At 41.0% G+C, this 15,593-nt stretch overlaps 2 protein-coding genes and 1 long non-coding RNA gene across 4 annotated transcripts in view; 2 read left to right on the top strand and 1 right to left on the bottom strand.

The window, feature by feature from the left end:
- Nucleotides 1-15,593, top strand: part of LOC126752367 (uncharacterized) — a 196,534-nt gene that overhangs the window by 76,981 nt on the left and 103,960 nt on the right. The gene's annotated exons all lie outside the window — the stretch shown is intronic.
- LOC126752349 (uncharacterized) overlaps nucleotides 1-15,593 on the bottom strand; it is a 46,521-nt gene that overhangs the window by 21,773 nt on the left and 9,155 nt on the right. The window contains exon 2 of the mRNA XM_050463073.1: nucleotides 3,116-5,227. Coding sequence (XP_050319030.1) covers nucleotides 3,116-5,227 — 2,112 coding nt within the window. The remainder of the gene's footprint in view (nucleotides 1-3,115; nucleotides 5,228-15,593) is intronic.
- LOC126752354 (endothelin-converting enzyme 1) lies at nucleotides 11,137-13,050 on the top strand. Its single transcript, XM_050463087.1, has one exon. It carries the CDS (start codon nucleotides 11,137-11,139, stop codon nucleotides 13,048-13,050), a length of 1,914 nt encoding a protein of 637 aa, XP_050319044.1.

Raw genomic sequence — 15,593 nt, 5'->3', positions numbered from 1 at the left:
TGAACAATCGTAACGGAAACATGGTGTTTTGGTGAGAGCGCAAAAAGAGATTTAATCCCAAATTAAAGCCCTTAACTTCCTCTTTTCACAACTTGGCATACTGAATTGATTATTTATTGCCATTTATTGATTTCTCTTCTATGCAATCAGGAATATTTCGGAACCGACTAATGGCTCTCCCCGTTCCGTCTTATTATTATTCTTTATTTTTGTTGTTTTGTTGTTTTTTCTTTATTTCTTTTGATTTCTTCTTTTTGCGTATAAAATTTTCTGGTGTTTTTTAAAGCAAATTCAAGGGTAAAAATCGAAAATTCTAATGCAATCAGCGATCGTGCACGAAGTGAGAACAATAGCCGAGGAGACAAACATAGCAAAGATTACGCAAGATCATCGACGGCTTATACAGGGTTACAAGGCAGAGGGTTGTTTCCACCCTTAAAAAACAGCTAGTCAAAATGCCGTAGCTGCGCCGAAAGAATACTTTACAAGAACAACAAACTACCACACATTCGTTCGTGGAGGTAAAAAACGAGCGGTACTACTACCCTACACTTTAAATTTACAGTTTTTTCTGAAAAACTTGCGACATTTGATGCAGATATTTTTTTCCTGTCGAAAAAATGTAAAAAATGCCTTACAGAAAAAATAAATAATAATGAAAATAGTGAAAAAATCCCATCGCAATTTTGAGCGGAGAAAGCAGTACTACATATGTATGTAGGTACTCAGCTGTCACTGCAAAGGGTCTTTGACTACGGCTCAAGGCACATAGTTAAACATTGTGCAATTTTGCTAAATTTAACGTATTTTTCTAAATATTTTCTCACACGTTCCTGCGGCTAAAGGAAAAATGCGTGATTTCGTACCCTTTAATGGATTTTTTCAATTAAAAACTATGAGAAATATGCCATTTGGCTGAAAACAGTTTTATAGGATAATAGTACGGCGTAACGGTTGCTTCATTAACTATTTAATGCGTAATTAGAGCCTTTGCTACTAGTAGATTCTGGTGCTTGTACTCGTGTACCTCCCGAGCAGCAGCAATACGAGCAGAAGCTTGGCTTAGTGCAAGTCTTGATGGCCTAGTATGAGTCTTGATGTAAGCATAGGTGTCTTATGGGGTTTATGAAGACTCCAAACGGATTGCATTACAGAAGCTTTTGCTTTGCCTTTATTTTCTTCTTTGGTCTTGATCTGATGTGAGAAAGTAAGCTTGATTTACAGGTAAATGAATACTATTACTGTAATAAATAGTTTTGTCTAGAGAGAGGTTTTATGGATTGCCCTGTCAAATATAAAATGAAATTATAAGAAATGTTTGTGTTTTTTACCAGTACCTTGGATAGCCCCAATAGTTATTATTATTTGGAATAAAAATGTTTTAATATGGATTTTAGGATTTTATTATTGAGATGACGTCGTATAATTTGTACGTATGTCAGAACAATGCAATTAAGTAAAAAAGAAAAATAAGCGCGAAAAAATAGAAAAATGTGCCTCTGTTTAAAATAAATAAAATACATACATACATATCTTTCATACATACATATCTTTCATGTAACTGTATTAGAATACACTTTAAAAGTAAAGTACTTATATTCCTAAGTTTTCTCTTTGTTTTTTTTCTGTTGTTGTTCATGTAAACTCCCCACTATGATTCGAAAATCAAGCGTATCACAAAGACATGTGAACAAATCCAATTTTTGCACATTTACTTATAGGTGGAATTTATGATTTCATTCTTTATACCTTTTAAAGTGATTTTATTGGATTTAGATTTTTACCGCCACCTTTGTCCTATTAACAAAGCAACCTCCCCCAAAGATTTTCAAAAACTCACACTCACACACCTTCAGTGCGTCGTAAATCGCTCTATTTGCGAGTGTGCTGGTGGGTGACCACCATCAGTTGTACGCTCGTGCCTCGTAAATCTCACCAATGCGAGTATTCGAAACTTGTGAACTTTTTGAGAAGCCTTATGAGGGCGGTGGGTGGTGGGCTTGCCATCTCCACGATGCTGCTGTCAAATGCCATGAATTTACTTGCTCATGCATGCACACACACGGCACACACATACCGACATAGGCATGTGTCGGTGTGGTGGTGCTCTTGGAACTTTAAAGTCGGGCCATGTCAAAGGTTACAATACTCACTTTGGGCGCAGATAAACACTGCAGGCGGGTGGTGAGTGCATTTTTTCATGTTATTACTCAATAAAATGTTTTGGGGTACCCGCAACCAAAGTGGTTTTAAATTCCATTAGGTAAAAATGGCAGAGGGGCATTAAAATGGTTGAAATTGTTTACGCATGTTATTTATGCACGGTGTAAATTCATATTTTTCACATGTAATGGAGTTTGATTAGCCTCGAATGAACACACACACACTCACACACCAGTGCGTGGGCGATGCCTTTGCGCTGCCGCATATCTCACCACTGGGGTTAGCAGACAAGTGCTCCTGTGTTTTTTTTTTTTTGTTTTTTAAAATTTGAACATGTTGTCCAAGTAGAGAAGTGGAATGAAATCTCTTGTCGCAAGTGGACCGGGTTAACCAATTTAAATATGCACGATTTACGTTTTTTGTTCGAAAAAAAAAATTGAAGAATGAGAGCATTAAGGCATTTCTTACGTTTAATACACACCAATGCAAAAATTGTTTTGCATATAGTCTCTGCAAGACTAAAGAAAACTTTATACCCTGTCTGATTTTGAACTCACGGACCATCGAAAAGTAGTCAGGCCTTCACGAAGTGCCAAGGTTGTGAAAAAGTGTGACTTAAGGAATTTAATTAAACAAGGTGATATTAGAATAAATTTATCAGAAAAACAAATTCGAATTACCAATTGGGACTTTCAAACGTTGTTGATATTTCCCAACAATGAAAGGACTCACGCTATGTCTTTTCTATATTGATGCCCACCAATTAAAACCCATAAAAAAGCTCGCATCAATCCACACTTATATAAAGCTGAATCGCACATTTTGCAGTTGCGGCTCTCGTATAACTGCATTTATGCATAATAACACACGCGTCCCCCGCCCAAAATTCGTTCACTTCATTAATCGGCTCGTGTTACATTTTGCATTAATTTGTTCATTCATCGCTACTCACCTGCCATTGGAACATTCGCACTTCTTTGTTTCGTCACCTGCGTGTGGAGCGCGCATCTATCCATGACTTTGGGGGACGTGTCTGTGGTCGTTGAGATTAGTGCATTGTCTCGTGTCGTCATTTCCTCGAATCGCGCCAAATCATCCCTCGCAGCCGCAGTGTCGTCGATACGAACGCCAGCAAGAGCACCCACTGCCACTGTCGCTGTCGCCCGCTCGGTTTGGTCTTGGTCCAGTGGCGGCACAATGTCATCAACACTACGGCAGACACCATGCCAATTAGAATTAGTGCTAGCGTTATTAACAAAGGCAATGCCATTCGCAGCATCAGCAGCAACGGCAACAGCAACAGTCGATGCTGACGTGGTCTTTGTTGTGGCTACCGCGACGCTTTCAAGGCTTTCACAGATTCCGGGTGACCCCAGACATGCTGTCGTCTCTTCGTGATGTGTAGTTGTTTGCCGACCGCGTCCATCACCATCAAAATCGTCGTTGTTAGCACTGAAGGTGTTGCATATGCGATGCTTTAATTGATGCTCTCGTATGAGACGATCTCTCTCGTGAAAATGCCGCACGAACAATTGCTCTCCATTGCTAGTATAACCCAAGGATGTGTATGTTACGCACTCCTGTTCATAGTCTGGTTGCTTTTGTTTCGATTTTTGTGTTTGTTTTTGCTTTTGCCTTTGTTTCTGCTTGCTTTTGGTTTTATTGTGGACGTGGTCCTGGTTGTGGGTGTGTTTGTGGGTATTCGTTAGTTGAGAAAGTCTCGCCGTTTGGTCGTTAGACGCGGCACCATGAGTGTTGTTGGCATTCTGGGTTAATGACTTTCTAACGTATGACGGCAGCGCCGATGTAGACGTCTCGTGAGATGACGTTTCTTCTACTTTCCAGTCTCTGTGGTGTTTAAGGGAATAGGGTGGTGGAGGAGGTGGCTTCCGGTGCGCAAACATTGGAGTTGTTGATGATGTGTGAGGTATGGAGATAAATGAAGGCTGAAACGTATTAATTAGTGCCCCCATTGTTGCTGGTTGCGCTTTCATTTCCATCGATGCTGACATATTTGTTGGAGTCGCCACTGCTGCCGAGTTGGCTGTGGTTGGGTCGTTTCTGAATGGGAAAGGACCTGTCATTGTACTCTTGGTTTGCAACCCAACTTTGTTCAGAGGCGGTTGGTGTTCTGATATGGATTTGTATAATTGCAGAGATTCGGCGGCCGAGACCAAGGTGTCAGCGTTATTGGACATTTGATTTCTATATTGATTGCGAAAGTTATCATGATATGGTTGCCCCACTTTGGGTACCTTTAAGTTAGTCGCAACAGGCGGGGTCTGTGGAAACTGAAGCATGCGTTGAGGTAACAGCGTTGGTTGCAGAAATAGTTCGGCCATTTGCTGCGGCGAAGATGATGGCGGCGTTTGGAGCTGAATATTGTGAAGAGCTGCTAGGGAAACATTGCCATTCACTTTTTTTGTGGGTTCTGATTCTGCGTGGGTCATTGGGATGAGGGAGTCATTTAGGCGTTCACCGGATGGTAGACGAACATGAGGTATAGACAACGTCGTCAGTCGATTGGACCTGGCAGTTTCGAACACCTGTTGAAGCGTTGGGGATTTCCCAGCTTCTGCAGTGACTCCACTTGCCTCTTCAGTCTCTTGCTGAAACAGTTTATTATGCAATCCTTTTTTTATATAACTTCCATTAGGTTGATTATATAAACTGCCAAATAAACTCGGAAGCTTGTTAATTGTTAGTTGAGTGCTCAAAGAGCTATTTTCCTCGATTTGCGCTAACATTGCGGAGTTAATTGATTTCATATACTCCAAATGATCCAACTGGAATGGCTGCAGCTCGGCTTGGGGAAGTGTGTTTTCTGAACCTTTGGTGACATCGGCTAACAGTTGACCAGGTAGGGGTAAAGGGTAAATACCGTTATAATGTACATTTTGATTGTCCATTGCATTTATTGCAGCAACGGCGAATGAAGTTGTTGTTGGCGTTGGCGCTGGCGCTGGTGTTCGTGAGTTTGAGCTTAAGTTGAACGGTGATAAATGCCAGGGGCAGTGTATAAAAAGCCCCTTTGATGCGCCGAGAACCTTCGATGTCGCCGTCTCTGAAAAATAATGACGAAATGATTTCCTTTTAAATATTGTAGTTAACTTAATATGTGTCCAGTATGGCGACAAATTCGGACAGAATGGTAATGCCCTCCCTTGCATTGACATTAATGATCAATTGCTTTTTTAATAAATACATAATTGTGTTCAACATTTGTACATACATATGGACATGTTATTGCATGAATGCAAACGCCTATCATTGAGTCCATAATGTAGCACATTAGTGCCACTGCCACTTGCCATAGCCTTCTCGAAAAGTTATGCGACTTCACCCCAACGGGGCTGCCTTTTTCGGGTTTTCGTACAAAATTTGCCCTAAAACTTATTTGTTGTTAATATTTCACAACCCTTTTTGCCTACCATTAAACATACACACACATACTTACGCACACAGTTGCGTCTTTCATGATTAACTCTTTTCTGATTTGCTGCTCACACCACACATACATACCTACATTCATATAGGAATAGGCGGTATACGAGTACATATGTGCGATGAATTATGACTAAAGCGAAAATGACAACATCATCGAATTATCGTTATGTTTTTGCCGTTAATTTTACGCCGTCATCCCACTTTTTGACATTGATTAATTCATCAAATAGCAATCTGGTAAATAAAGTGTCTTGGAAGCGACTTGCAAAAGTCGAACTATAGTTAAGCACTCGTGCTTTAAATAATTTTGCTGCGAAAGAGTGTATACGATATATTCCTTCGTTAATGGCCGAATGAGTTTTACGAAGCCTTCTTTTCCCATACTGATCTGGTGGATAAGTAATGGTTAGATTATGGAGTAGTGCAAAAACTAACTGGAGGAGCTCCAACAACCTACAGACCGCTTCTAAAAGTGAAACGACATTTTGTAAAATGAATGTTGAGTCTTTGTAGCCATAGAAAGAGGGAGCGACTAGCACTCCAAGTTCAGTGATTATAAGACGCGTCTTAATTAATTTGTGTTACAGTTAGGTTAATAAAATTCTAAAAAGCACAGGATCCCTGGTCACCAGCTTACTTTTTTACATTTCTCTGCCAAGTTTTAACTTTCAGCGAAGTGAGAGAAGTTCGGTGTCTAATCCTATGACCACCATCTAGATATATGGTAAAAGTATCACTGTACACCAATACAATGAACTTGCCATTGACAATCCACGCTTATGAAATATCGTTCCACCGTATAATATACATATTTCATAATCACATTAGGTTAATTTAACGACTAATGATAAATCACTTCTCAAAGTGCAGCACCCCTTAAATACTTAAATAAATATTACATGTCTTACAAATGTGTGTCCAGAAGTCTCTGGGTCCTCACATGTAAATGCTTAAAAAACACACTCAAACATTCTAACTACTCATATCAGCCGGCGCATTATATGATTATATGATTAAGCATAACATTACGGAAGTATTAGGAAACATTAACACCCTTCGCTGAGTGCTGGCACCCCTTTAAAGGTGGCAATTCGCCGAAGCCGGAGCTGGAGCTGCGGCGCAATCGGATACGGACAGGCGTCTGACACGCGTGTGAAAATTGAACGCTCAAATAAGAAAACGTTTAACTCCTTCACAGGGAAGACATAAGCCAAAAGCCATATGGCACAGGCCAGGCGACAAACGGCAGACGGAAGACGGAACACGGTAGCAGAAGACAGCAGAGAGAAAGAGATGTTCGAGCAATTTGTAAAAAAGTGAAAGGGTTGCGAAGCATAAAAAACAACGCGGAGTGGTAGGTCCACAAGTACTTACTTGCCTTATGCATGTGTGTGGAGTGCGCGAGAGCAGTGTCGCCGCACAGGAAGCCAAACGTAGACGCGTGGCAATGTTGTTAAGATGCGACCCTATTGTTGTTGTAATGGTGGTAAAAGGGAAAGGAAGCGGCGGCAGATGCTTTTGCCAGCAAATGAGATCAAGCGAAAGCAAAGGTGCTTCTATGACGAAGGGATTGACATTAGACACAAGCGTTGACATAATGCACAAACATACATATGCACAACGTCGTCCATATGTGAGTACGTCACGCGTGCTAAGCAATTTTTCATGTGCAGGAATTCTCGAAGAGGCAAACAATGCTATGAAATGAAAACTCGGTGGCAATTCGATAGCGATTCGAGATGTTCGAGATGAGCCCCGCGTTTCAGTTGCACAGTAATTGCGCATCGCAACACCTTTGGCAGAAATCATGCACCTAACAAACATATACATAAATATCTTCACAATTATAAAGCATAAACTGTTCCACATAGAACAACTTTCTCTTAGAAACTAACATGTGGACGGACGGTAGCCACCGCGGTGCAGCGAAGCTGCCGAATCGGCACGAAGAAGTGGTCATGTTTCCGAAATATTTTATTTAAAATTAAGTCTTATAACTTTTGTAATTTTTCAAAAGTTCTATATTCTTAATAATACTCTCTGCATATAGAAGACGTCAATCTTCAGTAAAGCACAATACAGGCCCCACAACTTCTCTGCTCTTTGCTGGCTGAATCACGACTGGAATTCGTCTTGTTACTGAAATGCATTTTTATTTGAATAATCATATTTCATTATACAGACATTCTTCAAACTTTTCTTTGAAAAATTAAGACAGCAAAGAGAATTTTAGCAATACTTTATCGAATAGTTAGGCAAAAGCAATTTAAATTACTTCAAAACATGTCTATTTTGATGCCGTGGAAATATTTCTTTATTCATAATTTCATACACGTTTTCATCGAGTATACGAGTAATTGAATCTGTAGCGAAAATGGCAACCAGAATTCCTCTCTTATGAAGCCGTTACGTTTTTTAGAGCAAAGCCTGAGCCACATATGGTGTATACTTGTTTGCCTATATGTCAATCATTTTGAAGCTGGTATGAGTAAATCTTAATCAAAAAGTAACAAAAAAGTCGGTCGCCAATACATAAGAAAGACGATCGCTTCGACGAGCAAATTCAAATGTCTTACTTTGGCATCATTCGTTACATTCTTCCCTTTTCATTTGGTTGGTACAGCTTGCGTTAAGGCTCTTTTCGCCTCTTTGTCGTTCGCAACAAAGGGAAAGTGCGCGTAAAAGTAAAAGGATATCGCCGCAGTGGCGGTTTCGGAAAGGTGTATCGCTTTTTAAGAGTAAATTTGAGGAAAAGGATTTTTTAATTCACGTCTGCGGTGGCAACGGATTTCTCTATTCAAACTCACACATATGTATGTACCTGTAGAGCGTGTGTGTGTTTTACGTTGTCGCTGTGTCGAATGGTGTGACGGGATTTTGCGAGACCAAACAGATTTCTTGTGGATGAAACAAATTGAGCCTGAAAAAGGATTTAATTTAAGTTTCAACAATTGCAATCGCTTGCGTCTATTGGCTCAGTTTGCGCCACGTTGCAATTTCGACTTTACAGCTGAGTACCCGCCATTGGATATGTGTAGCATACGAATATATTCATATGTCCGTATATACTTATATATACATATGTATGTATGTATGTGTGTACCTATGACGTAGAGTTATTTGCGTGGATCATCAGTTCCTGCATAGCTCCAACACCACGTAGCAGACGCGTCAGCGAATGACAGGGTTACCATTGTTCGAACGCAGCTGCCAACGGCTTAAAACTTCGAGACATCCATACATTGTTTGACCCTCTCTTCATTTTCTGCATTTTTTCTTAAGCAAAAAATAATTTTTATTCACTTTATCAAGTAATTGCATACTTTTTATTGAGCAGACATTTCAATTAAATAAAAAACAGTTTGTTAAAATTGGAGCGTGCTCTGGCACATCCAAAGACTCGACGCAAGATTGTAATTTCGGGCGTCTCTTGAATAACTCAAGGCTCGCGTTTCAAGCGTTGGGAGAATTCAAGGGATTATGTCTGTAAATAAACAGTTATACTTTAATACCATATTATAAATAGAAATCAAAAACGTTTTCCTCACTTTCGCAAAATTGAGTTAAAATTATAAAATGTGTGCTGCTTCTTTTTAAATTCCTCTTCGGCAAATGAATTATGAAGGCATTTACTCAGCGTTTCAGGTTATTTACGCAGATGACAGATCGAATTACAGTAAGATATTTGAATATCTCAAAATGGGTCAGTTAATGGCGCAGAAAGTCACGCATGCGCAAATGCGCGTCTATTTGTGGTGCTGGTGTGTACGCAAAGGAAAGTGAATCAATGCACACAAACAAACAAACGGCGGCGCAATTTGGGTTAATTGCCAAATGGCTCTTTGACCCAACACCGGTGAGATGGTAGTAAGAGCCGAAGATGTCTGGAATAGCAAGAACACTCCCTTAACAAGTCATTTGCATGTCGAAATCTTAGCGCGCATATGCGCATATGTGCGTGTGTGTGTGTGTTTTAGGTGAGTTTTGTATTTATTACTTGAGTGGCATCAATCAAACGAGCATAAAATGTATTTATGGAAGTTTGCGCGGAAAGACGCTGTCACCTCAATATTAGTAATGCTGTGCTTTTATGAGCTGAAATTAGCAAGAAGAAATGAGCAAAGCTTGCAATGAAAGCATTTTATAGTCGCGCGTCAGTTTCAGTTTCAAAACACCAATCGTACATATGTACATGTAATGAATGTCGTGTTGCCACTGATCGCAAAGCGTAAAAGATCTTGCTTTTGGGTGCTGCGATGTATAAAAACGCTACCCAGCGTTGTGGGTTCGGGCCTTAAACAAGACAAATTTAAAGTGATAAGTTTTGGCCTAATAGTGGTTACCTCTCTGCAAGTATTATTAAACAGCTGACGGTTTTTCAGATATGATTGGACTTGGTAGATGAATCCATTAGTCTTTCGGTAACGATTTTTTTTCTGATCAAAATATGGCATGTTGTACTATAATATCCGCAAGCGTCCCACTAATACAAGATACATCTAAAAAATCACATCTTAGTTGTATTTCTACATAGCTCTTCAGATGGGATCGATACTCCCGCAAAACATAATGTAAAAAAACTCGTTGGCATCTGTTAGCCGCTCATAGCGATTAAATACCAATTTTAACTATTTTAATACCTATACACAATTTGGAAATGACTTATCAGATAAGACTTGCAAATTCTAGTACCATTAGAACACATTTCGGCCTTGCGTTTGTGGATTCTTTAAAAAGAGAGTTTAACTCGCAAGTGAGGCGAAATTCAATGCCGCGTTCGACCCTAGTGTAAAAGTGATTTGGGAAGAACCCAACCTGTGGTGAGCTGATTTTGATGTCTCAAAATAATAAATGAGGTCTCCTCAATCTCTCACATTAGATACATACAAAAAATCATAAATTTATTAGTTTATGAAGAATAGGCCATAATGAGCATTTTGTGGTGGGCCGCGCATTAAAAGTTTAATTGCAAACTCGTCTCACACATACGAACAGAAGCGAGTACATTCACACGTGTATATTTTCAGGTAGAATAGTCAAGCCGGCATAGCACATAGCATAGTCAAATATATGAGCGTGTGCTTGCTTACTTTCATAAATTCTATTTCTATTCGAATTTGGGCCAACCGACTGCCAACAACAATGATTTTAGCCGATGAGCCGATAGAAATCAGTTGGGCGAAAATCCATATAAACCAAAAACGCAAGCTGGAGTGGTGGCTTAGAAGTACATAAGCTTTCGTGGTGTACAGAAGCGTTATAGTTGCGAGTGAGCACTGTGTGAATTCACATAGAACAGAACAGAGCATTGTTAAGCAGAAATTATCCAAAGCGGCAGTAAGCTTAAAAATGTCATCACCATGTCATGGTCTATTAGCGTTACTGATCATTACACTAATCGTCGATTGGCCATGGCCCTGGCCTGAGCGTGTGGCGCAAGCGATGAGCATTCCAACGGAACGGCCAGGCCACACACAGTCAAAACTTAATAGCACGGGCAGTGCGCTCTTTCGGCTGCCCACACAAATGGACGAGTACGCGGTTTTGGAGGAGTTTGGCAGGCTCACGTTGGCCAGCATGAACCAGAGCGTGGATCCGTGTGAAGACTTTTACGAATACGCTTGCGGCAATTGGAAACAGGCCGAATTGATACCGGCGCGTTCTCGAAATAACACATTTTTGAACGGCATGCAGTTCTCCGTTAATGAAATGCTCACTCAGTTCTTAAAAAATGCCACCGAGAAGGAAATGAAACTGGATAATGCGGAGTCCAAGGCGAAGGCGTTTTTTGCATCATGTATGCGTATGAGCGAGGATATGTCTGTTGGCTATAAGCTGCTTTTGGAGATGGACGAATTCGCATTCAACTTGAATGAAAAGCGAGAATCAAATGAAACATTTGATTGGATCAACATAAACTTCTTGTCTCATTATGGCGTGTATCCTTTGCTTCCTCTTAAAATACACTATGATACAGAGAGTCGCAAGTTCGACGTTCTGCTAAGTGCCTCAGGTAAGGTTCTGGGCAACTCAGATGTCATCGACATTAAGAATATGACAAGAGATTTTAAAATTGAGAATGAAGAAGAACTTCGGCAATTCAACGAAGAATTTAAGCTTGTCATCGATTTTGAAAAGAATCTTACAATGCATTCGAACAGACGAAACGAAAGCGAGGAACTCACTTTAGGCGAATTCAAACTGAAGTACAAGGACAACTTGTTGAACTGGACACGTTACTTCGAAGTAGCATTCAATGGAAGCGCGAAAAATGACTGGATAATACAAAATACCATCGCCGATGTAGATCCCCTTGTAAATTTCTTGCAAAAATCCGACCTAGAAACTCTGAGGAGTTATCTGAAGTGGCGCACAATAGCCAAATTCTATTATTTATGGAAGTACGAAACGAGTGATAAGTCAATGGAGAGTAATTGTCGGGAGCATACGAGTATATACTTCAATTACGCACTGCTTCCTTGGTTTATTGATAATGTTTACGACGCCGAACGACGGGAAGATATTTTACAACTAGCGAAACACATTAAAGAAACCTTCTACGATCTGTTGGGCAAGTACACGTGGTTGGACGACGAAACGCGTTCGAATGCGAAGACGAAGCTGCGTGCCATGGACATCACTGTCGGCTACTCTGACGAAATGCGGCACCGTGACGTCATCAACCATGTGTATGAAGATGTGCAGATTGGCGACAATTGGTATAAGAATTTACAAGCGGTCGAGAAGAATCGTGCCAGGGTACGTATGCGTTCGGTGAATAAGGCGATAATACCGCCTCTTATGTCAACGCGCGATGTGAATGCCTACTATGCGGACTTTTTAAATTTGGTCTTCATAGGCATTGGCATTTCTCAGGCGCCATTCTATCACCTGAAATACCCAGCATCTATCAAATTTAGCGGCATTGGCAATATAATTGGTCATGAGATGGCACACGGCTTCGATTCCTATTGCTATCAATATGATTACGATGGCAAGAAACTCAACTGGTGGACCGAGGCGTCCTTGCGCAATTTCAAGGAGCGCTATCGCTGCTTGGAGTCTCAGTACAACAAGTATATATTCCATGGTGTGCTAACAAATGGCACGCTCACGTCCGGTGACAACATTGCAGACAACGTAGGCACGCGCATCTCGTACCACGCCTACCTAAATAGCTACGGTAAACTGGATGGGGACAAGAAGCCCATACCCGGTGTGAATTTGACCAACAAGCAGTTATATTTTTTGAAATTCGCACAAACCTGGTGCACCGGCAGAGATGACGCTTCCAAGGTGCGACGCATGAAGACCGACGTGCATGCTTACGAGGAGTTTCGAGTCATGGGAACGCTTCAAAATATGCCGGAATTCAGTGAGGTGTACAAGTGTAGATTAGGATCGGAAATGAACCCGTTAAAGAAATGTATGGTTTGGTAAATGGTCAACGAGCGAATAAAGTGCAAAAGAAACAAAGAAAAACAAAGCCTTTACCTAATATTGAAGAAAGTTCTTTGTTCGGTTTGACAAAAATGGTTTCTGGGTTTGGCTATAGTTTTCAAACAATTTTTTACTGCAGAAAGTTCTCTCATACATAATATTAGGTCTCTGTGTATGTTAATGGCATCAAAACGTATCTTCTGAAAGATCAAATGCACCTTTTTCGCGAGTCTATCGACATCATTTCTGTAATAAAAGACCCTTTTGTTCCACAGGCTTTTGTGTTATAAGAGCATAACTGTAATGAAATGTAACGGATTTCGCTGAACAATGGGGTTCCTCAGCGGCTACAAATCCATTAAAGCAAAGTCACATTTAATATTACATGTCCATGGACATACGCACACAGAACAGGTGAGAAGGCAGCCACATGCGGCACTGAGTGGAAACGAATGAAAACAATTAGAAGATTTGCCATTATTAATTGTCACCCCGCAGCAGGTAACGGCTCTTGAGAAATGTACGAAACAATATGTGACAACAACAAAAAGCGGCGTAACATTCATCCAAGATTTTAGTACTTATTGAACAGTACAGTTTTATTCGAGTAGTGTACAGCTCAGTGAAACCCACGTTTAAATAGCAATATTCTTCATACATATGTACACTTATGCATAAGTATACCTGAAATCCACGTTGACATATCAAGAACTCCTGTGCGCATAATAATTTATTGACTTAGAAGGAGGAAAACCGGCTGCACTTATCTGCCAAACTAACGGATTTTACGGTTCTTTTGTACATTTCGGCGCCAGAGTTCTTATTAGGACTGCGTTGAGTTGATTTTTTACCTGCTCGGTTTTAGCTTGGCGATTAATTTTAACATTATCTGTGCGCCTTTTTGACTTATTGCTCACTTTCTTCTCAAACGAAGGATCATCGTGCATATTCGTCAGTCATTTGCATTTTGGTAGTTTGTCAGAATCTCATCATAGCGGTATGTTGTTGTAGTTTCTATTTTAACCTTCATCCATGTGTTCTTGATTGCGAGGAGATTTGCTTTAATATAAATTAGCAAAAAATGCAGTTTGAGTAAATGAATTAGAACGAATTTCATACTTGTAGAAATCGGCCTGCCTTTTTGTTGGACTCCAACAACCAGCAGCTAGTGCCTTGTGTTGGTGTCGTGGTTGCACTTAGTGCAGAGGAGGCTTCGTGGCCCAGCAACAACATGTTACCTTAATTACATGCACAGCCTCTGAGTTGGTCAGCGGCTTCCATGGGAATCAGGGCCAACCGGCCATGCAGGCTGTATGATCTTTCCGATCGTCAGTGAACAAATGGGCGTTAGCGCAGCCGCAACCATGTCGCCGATACAGACGCAGAAGCCGAGCAAGCGGCAGCTTGGGAATGGACACATGCACAATCAGGTCGGGCGCTGCGCGCAACCAACTGCCGCGGATGCGATCTTCCCAGAGTAATGGCCGCAGCAGCTGCCATAATATTGCAACATGAAATGGTGAATTATGAAAATCGTTCAGAACTGAACTGTGTTGGGCCAAGCGAAAAGCGAAGAAGCAGCAGCCCAAACGCAAAGTAAGCTAAGAATCATGAGACCACATAATGCATGCAACTGCTGCTGCCGATTTTCTTATTTTATTAAGTGGAGATGATCAATTTAAATATTTCCTTCGCTGGTGCCTACACGAACGCGTCGCCCCTGACCTTGCTGCCATGCTTGCTTGGCTTCTTCAATCGGCCGCCTGCGCATCCATCTCGTGGCCCGGGTTAATGGAGTGTTCCCAACCGATGTATGGAAGCAATACTTACGTGGTCAGTGGCAATTGAGCGCAAAATATGGTCGGACATGCTTGTTGTTGCTTTTGTTATTATTATTATTGTTGTTGTTGTAGCTGCTGCTGCTAGTGCTGGTGCCGGTGCTGGTACAGCTATTGCTGTTGTTTTAGTAAACGCCCTGACGTTACGCCCGCTCGTACTGCCGCACTATTGAATCACCTACCACAACAAAGATCGCTAAGCGAAAACATTTTAGCGAACCTCATGAAGGCAACAACAACAACAGCAACAGCAACGGCCGATCGCACGCAGCAAGTGTTGCATGCGCTTTCGACAAATACCGGCATATTTCTACGAGTTGGTGTGTGTGAGTGGGTTTGCGCTTGCGCGCGCGCACTCCTGCCCGCGATTATCTAAATTGCATACGAAATTATTTTAATTAAAAATCTAATTTAGCGTTTTGTTTTTGGGCCGGTGGAAGATGTTTAACATATTAGAGCCGAGCGAGCCGCACAATGTACGGGTGTAACAGCAGGGCTCGCACTGCGCACAGCGGCCAACTTATCCAATGCAATGCCGTGAAGCCAAATATGTCCATATACGCACGAATCATTCCTTGCACATACATACATATATACAAACACACATACACACACTCATGTAGTATATGTGAACATTATGCATATAAGTATGGGCTCGGTGAATATCAGCATAAGGAGATGTGTAGACATGCGCATACTCAGATA

This window comes from Bactrocera neohumeralis, chromosome 3, assembly GCF_024586455.1.
Source record: "Bactrocera neohumeralis isolate Rockhampton chromosome 3, APGP_CSIRO_Bneo_wtdbg2-racon-allhic-juicebox.fasta_v2, whole genome shotgun sequence".
NCBI lineage: Eukaryota > Metazoa > Arthropoda > Insecta > Diptera > Tephritidae > Bactrocera > Bactrocera neohumeralis.
Note: the sequence above shows the minus strand (reverse complement) of the source record. Positions and strands in the feature narration are given on the sequence as shown.

Coding starts and splice junctions, on each gene's coding strand:
- LOC126752354 (XM_050463087.1), top strand. CDS start 11,137: ATGGACGAGTACGCGGTTTTGGAGGAGTTTGGCAGGCTCACGTTGGCC.